This window comes from Oncorhynchus keta, chromosome 25 (assembly GCF_023373465.1).
Source record: "Oncorhynchus keta strain PuntledgeMale-10-30-2019 chromosome 25, Oket_V2, whole genome shotgun sequence".
NCBI lineage: Eukaryota > Metazoa > Chordata > Actinopteri > Salmoniformes > Salmonidae > Oncorhynchus > Oncorhynchus keta.
The window spans coordinates 10,645,339-10,669,620 of NC_068445.1; the positions used below are offsets into that span (position 1 = coordinate 10,645,339).

The 24,282-nt window shown below is 41.4% G+C and overlaps 2 protein-coding genes across 2 annotated transcripts in view; one reads left to right on the top strand and one right to left on the bottom strand.

Moving 5' to 3' along the window:
• On the bottom strand, positions 1-23,755 carry LOC118358143 (zinc finger protein 462-like). Its single transcript, XM_035735632.2, has 11 exons — positions 23,613-23,755; positions 11,045-11,113; positions 4,871-10,842; positions 4,448-4,728; positions 4,133-4,251; positions 3,441-3,593; positions 2,939-3,179; positions 2,520-2,656; positions 2,109-2,335; positions 587-1,547; positions 1-454 (listed from the first exon to the last, which is right to left on the bottom strand). The coding sequence occupies exons 2-11, from the start codon at positions 11,052-11,054 to the stop codon at positions 303-305; spliced, it is 8,253 nt and encodes a 2,750-aa protein (XP_035591525.1). The 5' UTR covers positions 11,055-11,113; positions 23,613-23,755; the 3' UTR covers positions 1-302.
• The window catches only part of coq2 (coenzyme Q2 4-hydroxybenzoate polyprenyltransferase), an 8,381-nt gene continuing 7,599 nt past the window's right edge, over positions 23,501-24,282 (top strand). Inside the window, exon 1 of the mRNA XM_035735636.2 lies at positions 23,501-24,264. The gene's annotated coding sequence lies outside the window, so the exon portion shown is untranslated. The remainder of the gene's footprint in view (positions 24,265-24,282) is intronic.

Consider the following 24,282-nt stretch of genomic DNA (forward strand, 5'->3'; position numbering starts at 1 on the left):
TTTCTAGGATAGTCATTTATTACAAAAATGTTAAAAGACAACAGGATGAAAATATTAAGAAAGCACCAAAACTAATTAGTTGGAAATGTGAACCGCTGTCATTCTGGGATAAGACTTTTTGTCCTTTTTATCCTACAACAATAGCTGCAGTGTCTCCTCAGTCAAGACTAGTTACACGTGGAAACAATATGCAACCGTTTCAATTGAAATTCACATAATCTCCTTGCTGTTAAAATCAGCATTTCTAAGCAGCAACACCCTCAAAGTCAGTACATCCTTATCAATTGCACCGACACACTGAGTTACAAGCCATGGCGCATCACATGTCGTTCCAGGTCAGTGCTGTTCATGAGAGTTCGGCCACAGAGCTTGCAAGAAAGCGCATTTTCATTTATGGTCGATGGAATTATCCTCTGGGTAGCGGAGGCATCTATACTCAGGGCAGTGGAGGCATCTATATTCAGGGTAGTGGGCATAGAATGGGAATGATAATAGAATGAGTAGCAGAGTTAAACACCTGACAGGGAACCAGAAACAGTTTGATCAATTGGATGTCAATAGTTTCATCATGTCAAAATGTACATACCTTTTGGTGCAGATGTGTTGCCATTTTCATGATCTTGCTTATCATCACTCATGGGGTTTTCTTCAGACATTTCGTCCTCTACAGACCCTTGCTCCCGTTTCGTATTGCACTCAGGTTTCAGACTGTCATTCATCACCACCACCACCTCCTCCTCATGTTCCAGTTTCTCACTAGGATTCCTGTGTGTTTCCTCTTTGCCCTCTTCATTTTCAAGCACTGGCATTTCATGATAGTGGCAGGCTTCATTTTTAAGCACTGGCATCTCATGATATTGGTCGTTTTGTTCTCCTATGTCTATCTCTCCAGGTTCTCGGTTCTCTTCCTCAAAGTCCATAAATTGTTCCTCTACCATCTCCTTATCCTCATGCTCGAGCTCCCCATGGCATTCTTCATATTGTTCCTCCATGTTCTCCTCATAACTAAATTCATGGCTCTCGTGGAATTCACTGCTTTGGGCACTGTTCTCTGACACCTCATTATCTCCACCTTTGTTCACCTGATCTTGTTGCCCATGTTTCTCTTCACAGTCCATGGATTTTTCTTCTACGTACCCTTTGTTCTCGTATTTTTGGGGGGCAATGTTCTCCCCATTTTTCTCCAACCCTTTTTCCTCAACGGTATCCCCTTCTTTGAGCCCTTGAGTTTCTTTAAGTCTTCTGTTAGTTTCTTTCTGGTCTTTCTCTTCTTCTTTTCCTAGCTTCTCTATGTTCTCTCCCTCCTCCAGCACCTTCTCACTATGTCTGTGGTTGGTTTCTTCCTTCTCTTTGTTTCTTAGCTTGTCAGCGTTCTCCCCCTCTTCCTCCAGCCCTTGTTTCTCACCATGTTTATTTCTTTCTTCTTTGTCTTCTTCATTTTCTAATTCCTGGTCACATTTCTTTTCCTTTTCTCGGTTGACTCTGTCCAGTCTGGTCTCCAGTTCCTCCAGATGGACCTGTCCCACCAGCTCATGGTTCCTCACGACCTACAAGAAAGAACAACACAAGTCAGAAGACATTTACATCCGATATAGAAGGTCAAACGACTCAACAGAGAAGAGTTGACTATAGAACACAATTTCAGAATTAGCATTAATAAAACAATGTGTAAGAATACTACTAGTTGTGACCTTTGATTGGCTATTTGTCAACATAACCACTGTCCATGTGTAGAGACACAGGCTCATCCAGAAACATCCCTGATCACAAAGGTACTGTGCAGCTCTGATGGGAGTACAGGTGTAAGCAGTACAACAGATATCCCCTCTAGTCTTTCAGAGGAAAAGTTGCGCAGTGGTCTAAGGCACTGCATCTCAGTGCAAGAGGTGTCACTACAGTCCCTGGTTCGAGTCCAGGCTGTATCACATCCGGCCGTGATTGGGAGTCCCATAGGGTGGCGCACAATTAGCCCAGCATCGTACGGGTTTGGCCATCATTGTAAACAATAATTTGTTCTTAACTGACCTGCCTAGTTAAACAAAAAAAATACACAATCATATTGCTTACACCTATGCAGTCCTTTCAGATCCTAAGTGTAGAACACTAACCTGGTGCTTATCGCATAGGTGTGCCTCCAACTCGCTCAGCTGTGTGAAGTCAAAGTAGCACAGTCTGCATTTGTACGGCTTGATATCATCGTGCTTAATGAGCATGTGCAGATGCAGCTTCTCGTCACTGGAACTAGTGAAGGTGCACTTGTGGCAGCGGAACACGAGGCCCTGGAGATATCGCGATAGCCTTGAACGACGCACCTCTATCGGGGCCACCGGCTCCTCTGTTGTAACATGTGATAAAAACCAGGATCAGCAGCATAGAGTGGGGTAAGACACTGATAAGTATCCGATAGAATAAACGGTAGACAGCCATATTAAGTGTCTAGAGAGTGTCATGGATGTATAAAGCATAATTGTGTATAGTCATAATGTAATTTATTGTGTTAATACCACAAAAATACCTACCACGATGGAGGACGATGTGGTCGATCATGCAGTTTTTGTTTTTGGTGTGGTAAAGACAGAGAGGGCAGCGTAGGTCCTTAGGAGCTTCTGTTGCGCTACTGGCATGTGCCGTCTCTATGTGTATATCCAAATTCTTCCTAATGTAAGCATTCAGAGAAAAATGTGTTACACTCATTTGGCAATACAGCATATTGAGGCTTAATAGTTAGAAACAATTATAACCACGAAGTGATCATTTAAAGAGGGAGTTAATTTAGCAACCCTTGTCGTCACAGGTGCTAATTGTTCAATCACTTCAATTAGTTTCTATATTCTTAGATATCCATAGCAGGAATGTGTATACTAAAGCCCCAACTATGACACAGCAAAGTCAAGCATTGGCATTTGAGCAGATTCTACCACTGAAAATAATATATTACCTGAAGCCAGTGAAAAAGGAGCAGTCCTTGCACCTCACCAGCCTTTTCCCATTGTGACGATTTATGTAGTGCCGGCGCATACTCTTGATGTGTGTTGAGGTGTAGATACAAAACTCACAGATGAATAACGCATCTTGAGTGGTCGCGGTGGCCTGTTGGCCTGGATGTCTGGAGGCCTGAGCCACCTGCCTGTAGTGGTTGAGCTGCCGCTGAACATCTGGGGGCTCCAAGTACACTGGTTCTGTAATGGAAAGTACACTGGATATTAGAACCACATTACATTCAGTCACTCAGCAGATGCCTTGTAGGGGTAGGGGAGGTGTAGGGGAGGTGTGCTATTGACAAAATACTTGAGAGGTCAATACGTAAAATGTTATGCGTTTTTCAAAAATATTGATGGTCTGTATGCTGCACAACACATTTGATAATTTATAGGAAAGGTTCTTAATCATGAAGTTTAATCAATAAAATTCAAATAATGAATGTAAAGGGGAGCACTTGCTTTCAGTGAGGTCTGTTTCCTCAGAATCGTCAGACATGTGATTTCCTTCCTGAGGTTCTGGCAGGTTAGGGGCCTCTTCATTGGCCTCCAGGGTGTGTTCTCTGTCCTGGCAACCGGTCACGGGGGAAGGAAGGTTCTTGGATGGGTACTCAGCTACTCCAGCAAGACAGATTAAAAAAGGAAACCGGTTTTAAAATCTTTTCCACAGCTTTTGCCATTTCAATTGACATTTTATACAGTATCAAATTCTGCAAAATTAACAGATAAATATATATTTTTTATTTTTAAAATGTGGTGACATGACAAATCAAATCTTATTGGTCACATACACATATTTAGCAGATGTTATTGCGGGTGTAGTGAAATGCTTGTGTTCCTAGCTCCAACAGTGCAGTAGTATCTAACAATACACAAATCTAAAAGTAAAATAATGGAATTAAGAAATACATAAATATTAGGACAAGCAATGTCGGAGTGGCATTGACTAAATACAGTAGAATAGAATACATTATATACATATGAGATGAGTAAAGCAGTATGTAAACAGTATTAATGTGACTAGTGTTCCATTATTAAAGTGGCCAGTGATTCTATGTCTATGTATATAGGGCAGCAGTCTCTAAGGTGCAGGGATGAGTAGCCGGGTGGTAGCCGGCTAGTGACAGTGTGCTATATTAGTAAGGCTGCCTCACCACCATGTACTTTGAGCAGGTGGTTCTTCAAAAGGCTCAAGATGGTAGTTCTGTACCGACAGAGCCCACAATGGAAGGGTTTGATGGTCCCGGGGCGATGTCTAATATGGCGGTCAAACCTGAGGAGACATTTGCAGACAAGCTGTCATTTCACAAATTGATTTATTTGGATGTTTAAGCAAATCTTTATGGTTATATAGAAGCAAGAAATAATGTTGTATTGTGGTACCTAAAAAGGTAACATCACAATATTGATTCTATCACATACTATCAATACTCTCCTCTGATGTAAATATACAATATATTTCCTCTTACATCTGCTTCTGTTGATGTGGTACGTTGTCCAGCCGTTTGAGTGCTGCTGTAGCTGCATGGCTCCGCTCATGTGAGCGTAAACCTTTCAAAGACATGAAAGTTCGCCCGCAGTGCTTGCACTCCTCTCCTGCTGACCCCCCCTCTGGTTCTGTTGTCGATGGGACAGGGGAAGGGGACCCCATTGGACCCATCCCTGTTGCAACAGATTCCACCTTTGTCACAATCCAATGACTGTCCGATTCCACTGCCGTCAGAACATCGGACAGTTCTTGTCTTTCATGCTGAAAGACAAATAAATGATTACGGTTGAGAATCACATATGGGAAAACACAGATGTATTTTTCCAATGTTGTACAGTACTACCATCTGTCAAACAATCACAAGCCCGTAGGTTTGCAGTTTACTGCATTATGTGCCACTTACCTTAACAGACTTGGTCTTTATTGGTGGCTCACTAAGGTGTTGTTTCCTCTTCTGTCCATTTTCCAGCGTCTGAAACTCCTCATTATGCTGGTCGAGATGGGAGCCGAGGTCCACACTGCCCTGGATTTGGAGGTTACAGTATCCACATCTGTAGAACTCCGTGCCAATCTCTGAAGTCTTTGAAAGTATAGTGAAGTCCCGTTTGAAATCTTCGTTGTGGAAATTGGTGTAGTGGATACTTAGCAGGAGATTTGAATTGAAGAATAATTTCACACATTTCTTGCATTCAACTGGACGCAATGCACTGCCTTTCTCACATTCTGGATCAAATAACTTGCAGACAGGTTTCTGCTGCCTGTGGCGATTTCTGGGCTTTGGGGGAGAGTGCAGTGTGTTAATCGGTCGGTGTTCGCTAGATTTGTGCATGCTGTTAGAGACTCCTGGATGGCAAATCACATAATGGGAGACCATGCCTTTTTCACTAAGACATTGGAAAAAACAGAGAGAACAGTTTCTCTTCTCACCAGGTGATTTGGTTTCCGGACTCAAAGAAGCCTTATGGTGTGGTGAGGTTGGAGGAATGCGGTGAGCTCTGAATGCTGGAACAAAGTGGTTGTTGAAAGCGGCATTGTCATGTTGCCTCCTATAGTGGGCTGCAAGGTACTTACAAATCAAAGTCGTATACGAGCACAGTGCACACTTGTAGGAAAACTCTTTGTCCTCAATTGGAGCCACTGTACTGTGGTTAATGCGAAGATGGCGGGCAAGACCCTTTTTAGTGGTGCAAAAGTACTTGCAAAGGTGGCATTTGACTATGATGGATTTCCTATTTTTTAAAATGGCAGCTTGGGCAATTGAGGTCTGGGAGCCTCTATATTTGGAGAGAAGATGTTTTTTAATGGCAGCGGATTTTTTCAAGGCCGGTTTGAACATATTGGGGGCAGATAGTTTGTGCTCCATCTCATAGTGAGCTTTCAACTTCTTGAATTTTGCATGGATGACTGGACACATATTGCACTGGAAGCCTGCCAATCCTATCCTCTTACCCGATCGGACTTTCACACATTCATCTGGGTCACTGAAGTGTACAATTTCTTGTTCAAGTCTCTCAGTTCTGGCTTTGGTGGTTGGATGCCTCATCTGGCAGTGAGTTAGAACACCATGAGCGCGAGAGTTCACATACGGACAGATTGAACACTTGAATACCAGAGTCCCATCACCTGTACTAGATTTAGGTTCCTTTTCACAAGTTGATGGATCATATTCCGGATGTTTCTTTCCACAATGAGTTAACACACCATGGAGGGTGTTGAACTCTCCGGAACAGACAGGGCAACTCCATCGCTGGCTTGGATTTGAGGTTTCATGAACATCAGACTGCTCATGAACCTTCATATCATATTCTGGATGTTTCTTTCCACAATGAGTAACCATACCATGGAGGGTGTTGAACTCTCCGGAACAGACAGGGCACATATGTGTCTCGCTTGACCTCGAGGTTTCATGAACAGCTTGCTCTTCATGGACCCCTGGCTCTTCATGGACCCCTGGCTCTTGGGTCTGCCTACTACTAATGACATCTAACACAGATCCATCTTCCTTGACAGACCATGGATGAACTACACGGTAGTGGCTGCCGATACCCCCCATTGAAGTAGCCTTAAAGGAACATGCTCGGCATGGATAGACTTTTGTGTCACCTTCTCCGGACTGAAAAGATGGAGAGGTCTTCGGAACTTCCCCAAACCTGAGGGTAATATTTTCATGTTTAACATTGCACTCTGTGTTAGGCTTAATTGTTTTAGATAGAGAAGTCTTAGGGCCAACATGTAACCTCAGGATGATGGACTCAAGTCCAGTATTTTTATCTGGATGACGTTGCCGGTAGTGCCGGAGGAGTCCCTTCGCTTCAGTGTGTGAACAAACACACCACTCACAATGATAACCTGCTTGTAAATGGCCATCTTGGTAAGCCCAACGCATAATCGTTGTGATTGGTGCTTTCTCTTGGTGGTTATTCCTCAGATGCCTTTTCAAAAGATATATATGGGGAGTTATATAAGAGCATTTGCGGCATTTTAAGGACCTGAGTGGTGCAGCTTTCTGCGTGCGAGATTGTGAAGCTTTCACGGGGGACTTTTTAGGTTGTTGGGTTATTAATTTCTTGGGGGGGGTGCGAACAATGGTAGTATACCGGACAACTTGATCCGCAGTAGCCGGCAGATCACTATGTCTTAATTTCTGATGATTCAAAACACCCCTGACTGTGGCATTGTCATAGTCACAATGCTGGCAGTAAAACAACTTCCCCTCTTCTTCTTGGGATGAGTTAAGTGTGTCTTCTTGTACTGGCTGCGATTTGCCCATAACCGTAGCAGTATGTTCAAGGATTTGCTTAGCAGTTAGTTTCATATCAAGGTGTCTTTTCCTTTGATGATTCAAAACCCCTATCACTGTTGGATTGCTATAGTTGCAAAGCTGACAGAAAAACATGTCTGCAACCTCGTCCTTCAAAAGAGGACGAGACAAGATGTGAGGAGAGTTGGGTGAGTGGACTGCTTTTGACTGAGATTGTTTGGTTTGCCCTTGAACCACAACTGTATGCCTTAAGATCTGCGCAGCGTTTGTTTCGAGATCACCATGCATTTTATTTTGATGATTCAAAATCCCCCTTACTGTAGAATTGCTATAGTCACAATACTGGCAGAAGAACTTCTCTAATTCTTCTTGGAAAATCTCAGATGGTAAGAATGATGAGTGAGGTGATTTGCCAGATTGAGCCAAAATCATAGCAGCAGTATATTCAAGGATTTGTTTATGAGTTGCCTTAAGATCAGGGTGTCTTTTCCTTTGATGATCCATAACCCCACTCATGGTTGGATTGCTGTAGTTGCAAAGCTGACAGAATAACACAGCCTCTTCTGTCACAAGAGGAAGAGGTAAGATGTGAGAAGAGTTCATTGAGTTGACTCTTTTAGACTCTTCTGATGTTTTCATTTGCCCTCGAACCTCAGTAGTATGCCTGAAGATGTCATCAGGAGTTGTTTTGAGTTGACCGTGTCTTCTCTTCTGATGATTAAAAATCCCGCTCATTGAGGGATCTCCATAGTTGCAAAACTGACAGAAAAACAAGTTACCTGCCTCATTCCCGACATCAGATCTGAGGAGAGAGGAGTTAGGGGCCCCAAATCCAGCAGACTGAGATGTAGATTTTTGACTAAGAAGCTCAGATGTATATTGAATAATCTGATTAGTGGATATCTGAAGACGGCGATGTCTTAATTTTTGATGATTCAAAACCCCTGCAACACTTGGGTTGCCATAGTTGCAGTACTGGCAAAAAAACAAGTCAGCTACCTCATTCTCAACAGTGGATTTTAAAGAGGAATTAGATGAGTCATATCCAGTAAACTGAGGCTTTTCACATTGACCATGAACCTCAGCAGTATGTTTGACGACATTATCAGCAGTCACCTTGAGATGACTATGAGACGACATCTGATGATTCAAAACCCCTCTCACATTGGGGCTGCTACGAATCATAGCAGTATGTTTGATTATACTTTCAGCAGTTGACTTACGAGTACTGTGTCTTAACTTCTGATGATTCATAATGCCTCTCACTGTGGGGTTGCAATAGTCACAAAACTGGCAGAAATATGGACTCTCAACATCTGCCTGTGAAACACTGGATATGGGAGAGGATGTGTTTGGAGACTTAACTTCTGGAAGTTTGAATGGCTTTAAAACGTCTTCCTGTGTAACATCATTTTGGAGGGGAGTGCTACTTGAGACTATTACGATGCCCTGTGATTTTTTACATTGACTACGAACCTCAGCAGTATAGAGGTGTATCTGCTCAACAGAAGCCTTTAGATCACGGTGTTTTGACCTTTGGTGATTCAACACCCCCCTCACTGTGAGGTTGTCATAGTTGCAATGCTGGCAGAAAAACATGTTCTCTGCATCTTCCTGTGCAACATCTGGTCTGGAGAGGGAAATGTTGGGGGACTTAACTTCTAGGAGTTTAAATGGCTCCAAAACCATATTTTCAGGAGACACCTGTGTTTCGTCCTTAGGTTTCCTGGAAGTGGCAAGAGAAGCTTGTTTTATGCTGTCAATTGTCAATCCTGCCTTCGGGTGGCTTTTTTGGTAGTGGACAAGCATGACAACCACTGACTTATTGCTGAATACACAATGTTTGCAGTGGTACAGTTCCACATCCACTCCCATGGAAGCAGAACATGCTAATGAGGGTGTATGGGTGATATTAACAGTTTCTTCATGTGGGGTCGGAGACCTCTCAGGAGAGACAACCTCTGCATTCTTTAGGCTGGAGGTTTGCCCTAAATGTTGTGATGTAGAGGGTTTATGTTCAGTGGGCTTGGTAGTAAAACTGCAGTACATTAAGGGATTGCTCATTTTCAGTTTTGGATGCTTGTTTTTGTAATGGGGTTTCAAGTACTTGCCATTAGAAATGGTGAATGGGCAGGCAAAGCACTTATACACCAAATCAAGCTGATCTGATCGCATCATGAACACATTTGGGGCTTCTGGGTGATGATCCCTATAGTGCTGCTTAAGGTCATCAGGGGCGGCAAAATCAACCGGACACTCCAAGCAACGGAAGGTGGCAGTCCAATCATCTGGATTCATGATGTACTGAAAGTCATACCTGATGTAAGGGTGCATTCTCTGGTAATGGGTGCTCACACTGCGAGATGACTTGTGACTGTAGTCACAGTGTTTGCAATGATAAAGATTTTTTGGGTTGTCCCTGCTTTCCCCATTTGCCAACTGATCTTCCATTTCATTTCCTGAGGCATCTAGTTCAGTTCTCCAGGCATTTCCCTCCTCTTCATCCTCGCTAACCTCAAAGGTGAAAGCAGTGCCCCCTGATAGCTTACTTTGGATGACTGTACTTTCGGGGCTTGTTTTGATATTTTTCTTGGCAGGACTTAAAGGAGTGTCATCATGCGTTCTCTTCTTGGTGGTTTTAGCTAATGGCTCTGTCAGTGACATTCCATTATACGTTTCAGGTTTGAGATTCCGCTGTTCTGTCACCGTTTTGTCCAGCAGACTTGACCCCATGCTGTAAAAAAGGTAACTGTGCTTACTTCGCTGGTGAGTGTGAAGATCTTCCAACCAAGTCGCAGAGAAGTTGCAGAGCGAGCAGCAGTGAGAGCCCATCTGTTCACTTTCTGAATGAAATCTCTCGTCAGTTACTTTAGAAACACCTTTACCATTGTCTTGGTCATAGCTATGGAAAGGCGCATCTGACATGACAGTCACATCACACGCACCTGATGGCCTTGGGAGGGTGGACATCTTCATTGGCAAGGAATTTAAAGATGACTCATGCGCTGAACTTCCAGGTACGACTCTGAATTTAGAACAATTTCCTGAGGATCCCACTTGAGTTCGCAGGTTCTTCAACAATAAGCTAGAGCTAGGAATGTTTATGGTTTTCAAGGTAGACTTGGAATTCACTCTCCCCACGTCCCCTTTTTTGCGTTTGAGTGCTGACACATTTTTGTGATTCTTCTTACCTGGCAGTGACACTTTGGCATTGAGAATCTTGCCCCTCAAATACCGTTTCTGTGTTTTCAAGGTCCCGCCCTTACCAGGACCCCTTACCGGCATCTTGTGATATGTTTTTTCATGTTTGATAATAACTGTCCAACTGGAAGACGTAAACACACAATGCCGGCAAGAGAAAAACTTTTTTGAACTGTTGTAGCGTGTGCTACTGTGAGGTGGCGTGGAACTCTCTGAGGGAGTAGAACTCCCTTCATTTTGTGAAGGATCCACATCAACGCCATGCACCTTCTTCATGTGTTCAAGGAGGAAATACTTTGATTTGAAGAGGAGGACACAATGGTTACACTGGAATGACTGACTTGGAGACACAGATTGTTGAGAGCCTGGTTGACCTTGGGTCATTTGGTCAGACTTGTTGAGGCGCCCGGAATCTGTGGGAGTATAAAATATCTTAATAATGAATGAAAACAATATACAACTACAGAATAAAAATGTGTATCATCAGATATTAATGACTAAATGTGCCATGCACCTAAGCATTTCCAGACCGACTAAGCAGTTAAAAACATCAGGTGATAAAGTTCACCATTCTCCTGTTTACAACTTGTATTATGGTATAAGAACAAGTCATACCTTCCTCCATCTCCCCTGGCTCTGTGAGATTCTTGATCCCAGAAATTCACTGACAAACAGGAGAGAAACCTGTTGGGCAACATAATAATTTAATGACAGTAACCAGGTTCCCATCCCAAAATGTTTAAATTAATTACGCGAGAAATGGTGGTGAAAACGCCTTTATGCGCAAATGTTATGCGACTCGGGAAAGCATGCAGTTTATTAGGATACAGATTAAATACATTTAGATGAAAGTGCACTATGAGCTTGATGCTCCTTTCCAATTAATAGTGAGGGTCTTATTCTGGTGACATGATGATAAGATGCTTGGCTGCTGTTTGACAAATAAAAATAATCTCATGTACAGGATAAAATGTAAAAAAATTCCACTCATCAAGCTACACAGAAGACCCAATCATGACAAAGCAAAAACAGGTTATTTAAAATGTTTTCAAATTTACATAAGTATTCAGGCCCTTTACTCTAATCAAACTTTATTTGCCACATGCGCCAAATACAACAAATGTAGACTTTATTGTGAAATGCTTCCTTACAAGCCCTTAACCAACAGTGCAGATTAAGAAGAAGAAAATACTTACCAAGTAGGCTAAAATAAAGAGTAACACAATAAGAATAACGAGGCTATATACTGGGGGCACCGGTACCGAGTCTGTGTGCAGGGGTAGTTGAGTCTTAAAATGGTATCCATGAGTTCATCGGACTCTGGGTAAATTAAACACCAGAATCTAGCAGTTTTATCCCTTTAAAGCTTACTTTGTGGACTGCACCACCAGTCAGTGCCAGTAGCAGGGGTAAAAATAGCCACAAGACCATCATTGTCAACCCCCCCCAGTGTAACTACAAATATAAATGTATAATCCATGTTTTTTTTATTTTCTTAAAAGCACATGGATGCAAGTGAAACGGTAAGCAAAAACATGGAATTTGGTCATATGTGAAAACGTGCCCTTTGGATTTTGTGTAAGGTCACCTGCATTACGCAATGTCGGCACTCCACTTGTTAGAGCAAGGAAGTAAACCTTGAAGGTTTTAGAATCTCCCTCTGGTGGACAAGTTGACCTGTTTAACAAATGTGATTGGATGGTTGCTTAACATAATGGATAATTTTGCCAGGTTTACCTAGCTAGCCATTTTAGACCAAAGGTCTAAACAATGGGTCTGTACAAAAGTTTGTGAGTATGGAATCCGCAGTAAGGGAAACAGCACCACTGTCTGTATCCCCACCTATTGTTTCGTTGGTGAAGCAGAGGTATGGAGTGTTGCGCAAGGTGGTCATTTTTTTTTTGCAGTACACATTATGCTGTTCTATCACGCATACAAAGATGACCAAAGGACAAAAAAAAAACTGTTCATTATTTGCAGTAATGTCTTTGTAATATCGCAAACAGACGTAGCAGTTTCAGCATTAAGGGTTCCAGCTTTAAAGTTGGTAAACCAGTTTAAATATGCTATAAAAGTCCTGCCTACTTCCTGGATCATGTCCCTTGCTGTGCAGCGATATGCTTCTGTTACTAGCTAGTAGCGCCTAACAATACAGTAAAACGTCAAAGTACAAAAAACAAGGCCAGGAAGAATCCAATCAACAACCCAAATAGCACAGTAACAGTATTCCAAACTATACGTATGTAAACGGGAAGAATTTCTGTATTCGGCCCCCTTGAACTTTGCAACCTTTTGCCACATTCCAGGCTTCAAACATAAAGATATAAAACTGTATTTTTTTGTGAAGAATTAACAACAAGTGGGACACAATCATGAAGTGGAACAACATTTATTGGATATTTCAAACTTTTGTAACAAATCAAAACCTGAAAAATTGGTTGTGCAAAATTATTCAGCCCCTTTACTTTCAGTGCAGCAAACTCTCTCCAGAAGTTCAGTGAGGATCTCTGAATGATCCAATGTTGACCTAAATGACTAATGATGATAAATACAATCCACCTGTGTGTAATCAAGTCTCCGTATAAATGCACCTGCACTGTGATAGTCTCAGAGGTCCGTTAAAAGCGCAGAGAGCATCATGAAGAACAAGGAACACACCAGGCAGGTCCGAGATACTGTTGTGAAGAAGTTTAAAGCCGGATTTGGATACAAAAAGATTTCCCAAGCTTTAAACATCCCAAGGAGCACTGTGCAAGCAATAATATTGAAATGGAAGGAGTATCAGACCACTGCAAATCTACCAAGACCTGGCCATCCCTCTAAACTTTCAGATCATACAAGGAGAAGACTGATCAGAGATGCAGCCAAGAGGCCCATGATCACTCTAGATGAACTGCAGAGATCTACAGCTGAGGTGGGAGACTCTGTCCATAGGACAACAATCAGTCGTATATTGCACAAATCTGGCCTTTATGGAAGAGTGGCAAGAAGAAAGCCATTTCTTAAAGATATCCATAAAAAGTGTTGTTTAAAGTTTGCCACAAGCCACCTGGGAGACACACCAAACATGTGGAAGAAGGTGCTCTGGTAAGATGAAATCAAAATTGAACTTTTTGGCAACAGTGCAAAACGTTATGTTTGGTGTAAAAGCAACACAGCTCATCACCCTGAACACACCATCCCCACTGTCAAACATGGTGGTGGCAGTATCATGGTTTGGGCCTGCTTTTTTTCAGCAGGGACAGGGAAGATGGTTAAAATTGATGGGAAGATGGATGGATCCAAATACAGGACCATTCTGGAAGAAAACCTGATGGAGTCTGCAAAAGACCTGAGACTGGGACAGAGATTTGTCTTCCAACAAGACAATGATCCAAAACATAAAGCAAAATCTACAATGGAATGGTTCAAAAATAAACATATCCAGGTGTTAGAATGGCCAAGTCAAAGTCCAGACCTGAATCCAATCGAGAATCTGTGGAAAGAACTGAAAACTGCTGTTCACAAATGCTCTCCATCCAACCTCACTGAGCTCGAGCTGTTTTGCAAGGAGGAATGGGAAAAAATGTCAGCCTCTCGATATGCAAAACTGATAGACATACCCCAAGCGACTTACAGCTGTAATCGCAGCAAAAGGTGGCGCTACAAAGTATTAACTTAAGGGGGCTGAATGATTTTGCACGCCCAATTTTTCAGTTTTTGATTTGTTAAAAAAGTTTGAAATATCAAATAAATGTTGTTCCACTTCATGATTGTGTCCCACTTGTTGATTCTTCACAAAAAAAATACAGTTTTATATCTTTATGTTTGAAGCCTGAAATGTGGCAAAAGGTCGCAAAGTTAAAGGGGGCCGAATACTTTCGCAAGGCACTGTAGATACAAGTGAGCCATGTCAAGAATCCAGTATTTTAAATAAGTGTGTATAAACAGTTTAACTAAAATATAAAGTACAAGTACAAATATTATACTGAACCAAAATATAAAGCATGTAAAGTGTTGGTCCCATGTTTCATAAGCGGAATTAAAATATCCCAGGAATTTTCCATACGCAGAAAGCGTATTTCTCTCAAATGTTGTGCACAAATTTGTTTACATCCCTGTTATGGAGCATTTTTCCTTTGCCAAGATAATCTATCCACCTGACCGGTGTGGCATATCAAGAAGCTGATTAAGCAGCATGATCATTACACAGGTGATTTGACAATGCCACAGATGTCACAAGTTGAAGGAGTGTTTATGTAATAAAGCCCTTTTGTGGAGAAAAACAAATTCTGATTGGCTGGGCCTGGCTCCCCAGTGGGTGGGTATGATTTTAAGCAAGAGACATCTAAGCCTCCCCTAACACGGATGACGCTGGGCCAATTGTACGCCGCCCCATGGGGCTCCTGGTCACGGCCAGCAGTGCCACAGCCTGGGACCGAACAAGAGACATAGTGGCGCCTCAGCACTGCGATGCAGTGCCTTAGACCACTGTGCCACTCGGAAGGCTTAGATGTCTCAAGTTGAGGGAGAGTGCAATTGGCATTCAGGAATGTTCGCCAGAGCTGTTGCCAGAAAATGACATTTAATTTCTCTACCATTACCTGCCTCCAACATTGTTTTAGAGAATTTGGCAGTACGTCCAGTCGGCCTGACAACCGCAGACCACGTGTATGGAGTCGTGTGGGCGAGCGGTTTGCTGATGTCAACATTGTGAACAGAGTGCCCCATGGTGGCAGTGGGGTTATGGTATGGGTAGGCATAAGCTACAGACAACAAACACAATTGCATTTTATCGATGGCAATTTGAATGCAAAGAGATACCGTGACAAGATCCTAAGGTATCTGTGGTATCTGTATTCTCAGTCACGTGAAATCCATAGATTAGTGAATTAATTTCAATTGACTGATTTCCTTATATGAACTGTACTCAGTAAAATCTTAAACTGTTGCGATTATATTTTGGTTTAGTATATTTGTCCTACAGTACTTCACACATGTATTATACACACCTCAACCTAACGTAGCAGGAGTAAAAGAAACACCTGAAACTAGATCCCTTACATACTGGTCTTGACGAGAAGGGGGGTTCTCTTCTGCACTGTTCAACCAATCCAGTAAATGTGGAGGAGTTGTTAAGATGGAGTGTCACCTTGTTAACATCCAAAGCGGAAGTTGTGTCACAGGCTCTCTTTCCATGTCCCCTGAAAACCGGAACACCCGGATGCTGGGGAATTGGCGAGGCTTTACGCACCCTGAGACACCCTCGGAGAGTGGTTGAATGAGATTTAAACATGAACACACATTGAAAACCTATTTAGCTTCAGCTATTCAAGCACAACAGAGGCATGGTGGTGACTAATAACAAAATAAACAAGGGAAACTTATAGGCAGGTGTAATCGTCATGTTGGACATTTTGGATTCAGAATGGGCATAAGCACTGTAACCTTAAAATGGCAGCCATATTGGATTTGAGGCAAAATCTGTGGTGAACCCAGAGAGAATCTGTGGTGGCCCCGGACATAATCACAAGAGTAGGGCCTAAAAATACAAAATCCTTCAAGGAACCTTGGACCCCCCAAAAAATTGAATTCCAAAGCCTGAGCCCACTTGTTTTCCATCGAGCTGGTTAAAATAAACTCATCGTTTAAAAAAAAAAAACATGCCATCGTGAGCATGTTGAGTTTGTCTATCCCGATCAGACCCGATCAGGATACGCAGGTTGAAATATCAAAATGAATTCTGAACCAACTATATACATTTGGGGACAAGTCGAAACACATATGTAACATTCATTCATGGACATTTAGCTAGCTAGCTTGCTGTTGCTAGCTAATTTGTCCTGGAATATAAACATTGGGGTGTTATTTTACTTAATGTACAAGGTCCTATTTTTTTCTGGATCTTTGTAGAATACCGACCCATTTTGAGTCACACAAAATCGTGTGTTTTCTACAATTAATCCACAAATTAAAAGGGAGAAACCTTGTTGCTTTCTAGTAATCTCTCTTCCTTCAGTCTTTTTCCTCTGGATTTTATATGGTGGTTGGCAATGAACTTTAAGGTGCATTACTGCAACCAACTGGACTGGAGTGTGGACCTCGTTCATCTCTCAATCGCCCCCGTGGGTATATGCTTCTAAAAACCAATGAGGAGATGGGAGAGGCGGGACTTGCAGTGCTTCAAGCATCTAAAATAGAGCCAAGTTTTATTTTAGCACCCGGCAGCTACGCAGGCCAGGGATGCCAACTGGTGAGAGCCTAAAAACGTGACACTTTTTTGTTGTTGTCGAAACACGCAAAAGAAATCCCTGCTAGGGGGAAATGCAGGTTAACTAATTACACAACAAAGAATATGATCTACATGATCAGTCTGCGTGTGTAAAATAAAGTGGCTAATGTGAACCTAACAGCTAAAAAATGTAAAGAAAGCAATCCAATGTTACTCGTTGCCTAGACTTTACTGCAAATGACACTCTTGAGAAAAAACATTACACTAATATTGCAGTTAGCCATGACAGCCTTTACAATAGAACGCTTGTGAACACACACATCTAAGTATTGCACTTAAAATAGAAAGAAACAAATAGGCATTCTATTTTTGCTCTATTATAGTGGCCATTATAGTAGGCATTGATCAAGTGCACAAGGCTACATGTGTGCAAAAATAACATTCACTGAGTAAAACACTTTATAATCCCCCCTCACAAGTGTTTCTGTCAAATTCAACAACAAAATCAATATATTTGGGCTACACTGCACATTATTACATGATACACTTTCTGCCTGTGGACATCTGTTCTACAATGTGCCAGCAGAGCACGATACCGTTTGTTGGCATAATTGATCTCTTTCAGGCAGAGTACACCTGGCATACCCCTTTTTATCCAGCGAGAAAGAGGGAACGCGTGTTGTGTTCCTTTCACCTCTATAGTGGCATCCAGCTTAAGCCAGGCCCAGCTCCAGCTACACGTGTTAAACAAGCGACACCTCATTTTCACTTAATTCTCTCATTCTGAAAATTAACCACATACTGTAAAGGGAAAACATTAGTTAACAGATAGTGGTTTGCTAGTTAACTAGTTAACATTGCCAGGGTCCAGTAAGCAACCAAAGCGTTATAACTTGAGGAACGGCAAGGAGTCATATACCAGCTAACACTATCGTGAATTGGTTAGGTTACTAATGTTAGCTCATCTGATGTTGTAGTGTTAGCTGTCGGCCTTTAATAGCATGCTAATTTTCAAAAACTCAATAATTTGATCAGACAAGTTGGCTAATGTTGCTCAACATTTCTCTGGCTAGCTAAAGGAGAAATCGATCCAGCTAGCAAGATTCTTAAACTCAACATGCAGAATAATGCCAAGCTGGAAAGGGGATGGGCTGCATAAGCTCATGTAATCCAATAGTGGAAGGTCTGATATACTGTAGCAAAAAATGTGGAATAAAAGTAGTCAGTTGCCTGCCCTACATACATAAACAAACAGCATTTGGATGTTTTAATGTATACCTGTAAACACAGAGATACAATAGGAAGACATATTAAACTATGAATATTTATGAATGTAAGCTTTACTTTTTGGTAGCTGATTAATAGACAACTTTCCAAGTCAAAGGTGCTCTTATTCCGTGCTGTATGAGCGTCCCTGACAAAAAATACATACTGTTACATGAACAACACACCGTCCGGGTTGCGTGCACGAGCATAGCGAAATAAATGTACCCCTACATGTTGTTCAACCATAACATCCAAACGTCTTGCGCGCGTCAACGGACGTCTGACAGGCATGCAAACTAGTCACCTTATGGCGAAATTTGCTGTTTTGAATCCAAAATAGGTGGTGGGGGCGTTGGCGCAATACTGACTGTATCAAGGCTCCAATCCTTCACATAACAACAGAATGCAGCACGCGACTGAAGAGAGATGAGACAACCAACTTGCTTACAGCATTAGCATGCGCTCTGGAAAGGCAGCTTGCCAGTTAACTTACAGCAGCGCGTCCCCTGAACGAACTTCATGAGCTGTAACTGAAAAACAACTGGCATTTGGAAAGTTTGAGGTGAGGGAGAAAGTGTGGAGGAACAAGTATGGTTAGCATTGTTAACCTCTTGTGGCTAGGGGACAGAATTTTCACTTTTGGATAAATAGCGCGCCCAATTTCAACTTCCTGCTACTCATGCCAAGAATATAAGATATGTATATTATTCATAGATTTGGATAGAAAACACTCTGAAGTTTCTAAAACTGTTTGAATCATGTCTGTGAGTATAAGAGAACTTATGTAGCAGGCAAAACCCTGAGGACTAACCGTTCAGAATTATCCCCTCTGTTCCCTGAATTGTCTTTGCCAAGGAATATTTTATAGGAACTTGTTTTCAGTTCCTACCGCTTCCACGGGATGTCAGTCTTTGGAATTTGGTTGAAGTTATTCCTTTGTGCAATGAAGAAGTAGGCCAACTAGGAACTGAGGACACTTTTGTGAGTTGCTCAAGACGTGAAAAGCAGCACTGGTTTGTTTTCTTTCCTGTATTGAATACAGATTGACCCGTCTACAAGTTGATTGATTATTAACGTTTAAAAATACCTAAAGTTGTATTACAAAAGTAGTTTGAAATATTTTGGCAAAGTTTATAGGCAACTTTTGACATTTTTTTGTAGTGACGTTGCATTTTTTGTAAGCTGTTTTCTTCTGGATCAAACGCGCTTTACAAATTGACATTTTGGATATATATGGACAGAATTAATCGAACAAAAGGACCAATTGTGATGTTTGTGGGACATATTGGAGTGCCAACAAAAGAAGCTTGTCAAAGGTAATGTATGTTTTATATTTTATTTGGGCATTTGTGTAGCGCCTGCAGGGTTGAAATATGCTAGCTCCTTTGTTCACTGCTGGTGCAGATGGTGGAGGCTATCAGATATTAGCTTCTTATGCTTTCGCCGAAAAGCATTTTTAAAATCGGACATGCTGGCTGGATTCACAACGAGTGTAGCTTTAATTGAGTATCTTACATGTTTGATTTAATGAAAGTTTGAATTTTTTTAATCTGGCGCTCTGCATTTTCCCTGGTAATTGGCCAGTTCAGACATTTGCGTCCCGCCTCTCCCTAAGAGGTTTTTAATGGGTGTGCCACAATATCTTTAAATGTAACCATGTTTGCAGTAAACTATTTTTACCCAACCATCCATTTCATAAATCGGAGACATTAGGGATGTGGAAAAACATATTTTGCTTGTCCATTCCCAGCGCGCCTCTACAGGGTGCTGTTGGAGAGATGCATCGCTGAGGCGCTCCACCAATGTTCAATCAAATAAATCATGTATCAGATATAGGATATGGTACAAAGAGTGTGTGGCCTTTTTCTGTAGCCTACAGGCTGGAGATAAAATGGATGACAATGTAATGAGATGGACACTAGTGATGCACCGATATGACATTTTTGGCCGATAACGATATCTGAAATGTTCCTTGCCAGAAAAACCGCTAACCGATGTTTAAAATGTTAGCGGCCTTTTAAACATTCTAGTACAGTTAAACAGTTAACACACACGCAGCAGTCTAAGAGGTGTCACTATAGTCCCTGGTTCGAATCCAAGCTGTATCACATCCAGCCGTGATTGGGAGTCCCATAGGGCGGCGCACAATTGGCCCAGTGTCGTTTGGATTTGGCCGGGGTAGGCCATCATTGTAAATAAGAATTTGTTCTTAACCTACTTGCCTAGTTAAATAAAAGGTTACACACACAAACACCACACTGACCAAAAAGTTATTTTGTTGGCATTTTACGTATGTCCCCATTACCAGTAAAACAATCAAAACCTGTTTCTTTCACTTACTTGCTATGTTGTTTCGTTGTTCATTTGTTCAGACGTTCCATTCTCAACCAGGATTTCTATGGAACGCTGTTTGGGTCTTTGCATGTCAAAAAATATACCAAATAACACTATTTGACGTGTCAAATAAGCTTGTTGACAAAACAGGACCTGAATAGGACTGCACATAACATAATACTTAAATGCGTTCATTAATTTTAAAAGTAGTTATTATACTAGCACTCGTATTTCATATGTCACAACGATTCATCGATACGTATGCTATGATGCTGGTAAAGTTGTCTCGCGCACCTACAGTGCTGGTCATAAAAAAAGCTAGCTATCTCATGGATCCAAACAATGTTCTCCCCAAAAACATAGCAAAACAATCTGTTTCAGTAGCTATAGTTCGCTAGCTAACTATATAGCTAAGTGTCATCATCTAAAATAACACTAATTTATAAGACAGTTTTAATTATATTAATGGCAGTCGGAACCATCTATGTGAAGCTAGCCACAATAAGGATGAGTTACAATAGTGGACTTTGTGGTTTGCCTTCAAAATAAAAGCATGCCATTGACAGTGATGCAAATGCATACAAATAGTAGAACTATGCCTTAATTTAATAGATCACGCTAAATGAGGTTGGAATGTTATATAGAATCAACAAAAGACTATTTGTTAATTTGACAAATCTTTTAATCACACTGGATGTATTATACTTTAGAATTGCATTGGGGGCATACGTATTTCACTGTACAGCCTTACATATGGATTGTGGATCAATTACATGGTGTTTCAGTCTACTCAGTGACACCCAGAAAACATTAGCATTGTAGCTCTTATTGCGGGACTCAAACAACTGAATTGAGACACATTTATTGTCAACCTATGTGTATTGAACAGTATTCAAGAGATAAACAATACTGCGTGGATGTTAACTCCGAGCAGGATGTTCTGAAAAAATATATTGGGTATTGTGATTGTGTGAAATCGGAAGGTTGCAAGTTCAAACCCCCGAGCCGAGAAGTTACAAATCTGTCGTTCTGCCCCTGACCAGGCAGTTAACCCACTGTTCCTAGGCAGTCATTGAAAATAAGAATTTGTTCTTAACTGACTTGCCTAGTTAAATAAAGGTAAAAAATTAATTTTAAAAATGAATGCCCAATCCTTAGGTAAAGCTTTACAGTGCAATATGAATGTCAATACACACAATAGTCCAGCAATAAGAGCTACAATGCTAATATTTGTGTAAACTCTTCAGTTGTGTTCTGTGGGTGTCACTGAGTAGACTGGTACCCGATTTCATAGCTTCACATTCCAACCTTGTTTAACATGATCTAGTCTAAATATGGCATGATTCCACCAATTGTAACCTTCTGCATCACTTTCAAATAGGTACTTTTATTTTGAAGTCAACCGCAAATTCCACTATTGTGCCTAATAGTCAGATAGAGCTTCACAGTAGCTTCACAGTGCTACTGATAGTAGTGGTGGCGCCTGCCTTGCAAGTGCAAATACAGAACACACAACATTCTATAATAGAGCTGTGTTATTTGACATGTCAAATAGTGTTATTTGACACGCAAAGATCCAAATGGCGTTCCATAGTATGCCATGAAGCTAATAGCAGTGGCGCTATTACTGTGTAACTCCGGTTGGGCAACATCTGAACAATATCGCACTTGGTAACATTAGTGTGTATCGGTGCTCAACCAGTCGCGAAAGCCAACATCACCCACGACAGAGAACGGTTGATTGTCAAGGGCAATGAATTCCATTATCTTGGCGTTAATGGATTTCGGCTTTGAGTTGTCTCGCTGAAATATTGTTACTATTTCAAATGACTGCTCGACTTGTTGACTGCTTGATCCACACAGCAGACATTGTGGGCTAGGTAGGGAATTCTGTGTTGCAGGTGAACCGCAAAATTGTACATGGTGTCACTTACCTACGTTGTATAGGTATGCACGTCAGCTTTGACATTGGTTTATCACATCAGCGTTAAACTAGACATCGGGCCGATACCGATGTTGGCATTTTTAGCTAATATCGTCTGATTCCGATATGTTCACCGATATATTGTGCATCCCTAATGGGCACTTTTTAAACCATGCAGGTTTCTCTGACCAAACAGCCTAACCTAAAATGGTGCCCAATCCAACAAAAACAAATGTCTTGTCATGTATATAGACTCCCCTTTTTTTCTACTGTGTTATTGACTTGTTAATTGTTTACTCCATGTGTAACTCTGTGTTGTCTGTTCACACTGCTATGCTTTATCTGGGCCAGGTCGCAGTTGCAAATGAGAACTTGTTCTCAACTAGCCTACCTGGTTAAATAAAGGTGAAATAAATTTAAAAAAAAAAAATGTAACAAACTATCCTAAAAAATGTATCCTAAAAGCAGGCCAGGTCAAAGTAAAATGGACAATATGGAATGGACAATCACAACTGCTTTCCGGAATTTTTGACAAGTTGTCATAGCAAAAAATTAAATCATTCTGCACTTCCTGCTGTGTAAACATGTTGTAACTAGAGTCAAGATAATTCCTGATAAAGATATCAGTTGATATTCAGAGCTTAAATAGCCAAACTGATATGTCACAGGAATCTGGACTAATAAAGCCAATGCAACAGCCTGTTTTACAAATGGTGGTCCTACCACATGGATGGGTATTCATACAGTTCTATTGTGGGCTGATATGGTAGGCTACACCCCAGTAAGCACGGGCCGACGTCTTTTTTTGGTATAGTCCGGTCACCTTGATTTCCACATCCACAGGCATTCGTTTTTGGTCCGGTCCAAATCTGAACCAATCATACATAGACATCGATGTTTGGTTCAGATTTTTTAGCGGCCTGGACCAGCCTTAATTTGACCCAAACATAGACGTCTATAAATTACGCCCTTTCAATTTACAGTCAACCCAAAAATGAGCCTGATATCAACATTAGGAAAATACGTATTTTTCAACGTCCTGGAAAATATGTACACTGGCCTTAACAGTCCTCCAGACAAAAGTGTATCCGTTAAGTAAATAGCGACCATTAGCGGCTGGCTGGAAAACAACATACTGCAAACTCCGATAACTCACTGCAGAGATTGATCAAAAATCACTTGCTGCATTTGTTATTAGAATCAAACTTGTGACCAAAATTAAGATGATCCGACTAACTGTTTGGCCACTCAATTAAATTGGCAACATTTTCGTCCCAGCCCTAACGTTAGGTCTTGTCGAAGAATTAACAAGGGGCGTGGAATCTGAACCCCTCTCTAGTTGATCCACCATAGAAATCTGAAATTGTTTAGCATGCATATAGTTAACGTTACAAAACGTGGCATAATTTACCAAAACGTTAACGAAATATATTGAATAGCCTACTTACACGTTCATACAAAGAAAAGGGGCGCCTCAGACAATGTTTTGCGTCCTCAATGTGCTAGCTAGCTTCGTAGATGTTCGTCGCCATGTTTTTCCCGCTCCTACAACAACATGGATCTTCTTACGTCTGCGGACCAAGCTACACTGGTGACCAGTAGCTAGAGCTAGAGACTACAAAGAACTCTGCAGTCAAGCAAGAAACGGGGTGGCGGTGCAATGGAAGAAAAAAAAATCTGGCAATTGCCGCTAAAGCTCATCCCATACTGTCTCTGATGGGCCCTCGTGCACACGGATTTATTTTGAAAGAAAGTCTACTGAACATACACTGTACCTATAAATTGTAGCCAATTTAACTAAGACTTGCATGTGATAATGTCATCTTTCGTATTTTCAAAAATAAAGTTGAATTTATGTAGACACCCTAAAATCTACTAGCGACAAATGTATTCGTTTCCACCTGGTTTTTAAAAGTGTCAACCCCGAATATGACCATAAAACATTTAGCTGCGCCAAAATTGGCGGTGTTTTGATATCCCACGTGGAATATCGTCCCACAAGCAGAACAACAACCGATCAGGCGAGTGTTTCTTGCGGAACATTTAACACGTCGTACCAAACATTCCGCGAGAAAAAAAACGGGAAGCCATTTTAGTAAGGTAAGTTAGCATGTTTTG

Bases quoted from the DNA above. Each gene is read 5' to 3' on its own strand.
- LOC118358143 (XM_035735632.2), bottom strand. The intron at 3,180-3,440 runs GCAAGTGCTCCC...TTTCCATTACAG, and splicing joins GGAAACAGACCTCACTGAAA to AACCAGTGTACTTGGAGCCC. The intron at 2,336-2,519 runs GTAGGTATTTTT...ATGTTACAACAG, and splicing joins CCACATCGTCCTCCATCGTG to AGGAGCCGGTGGCCCCGATA.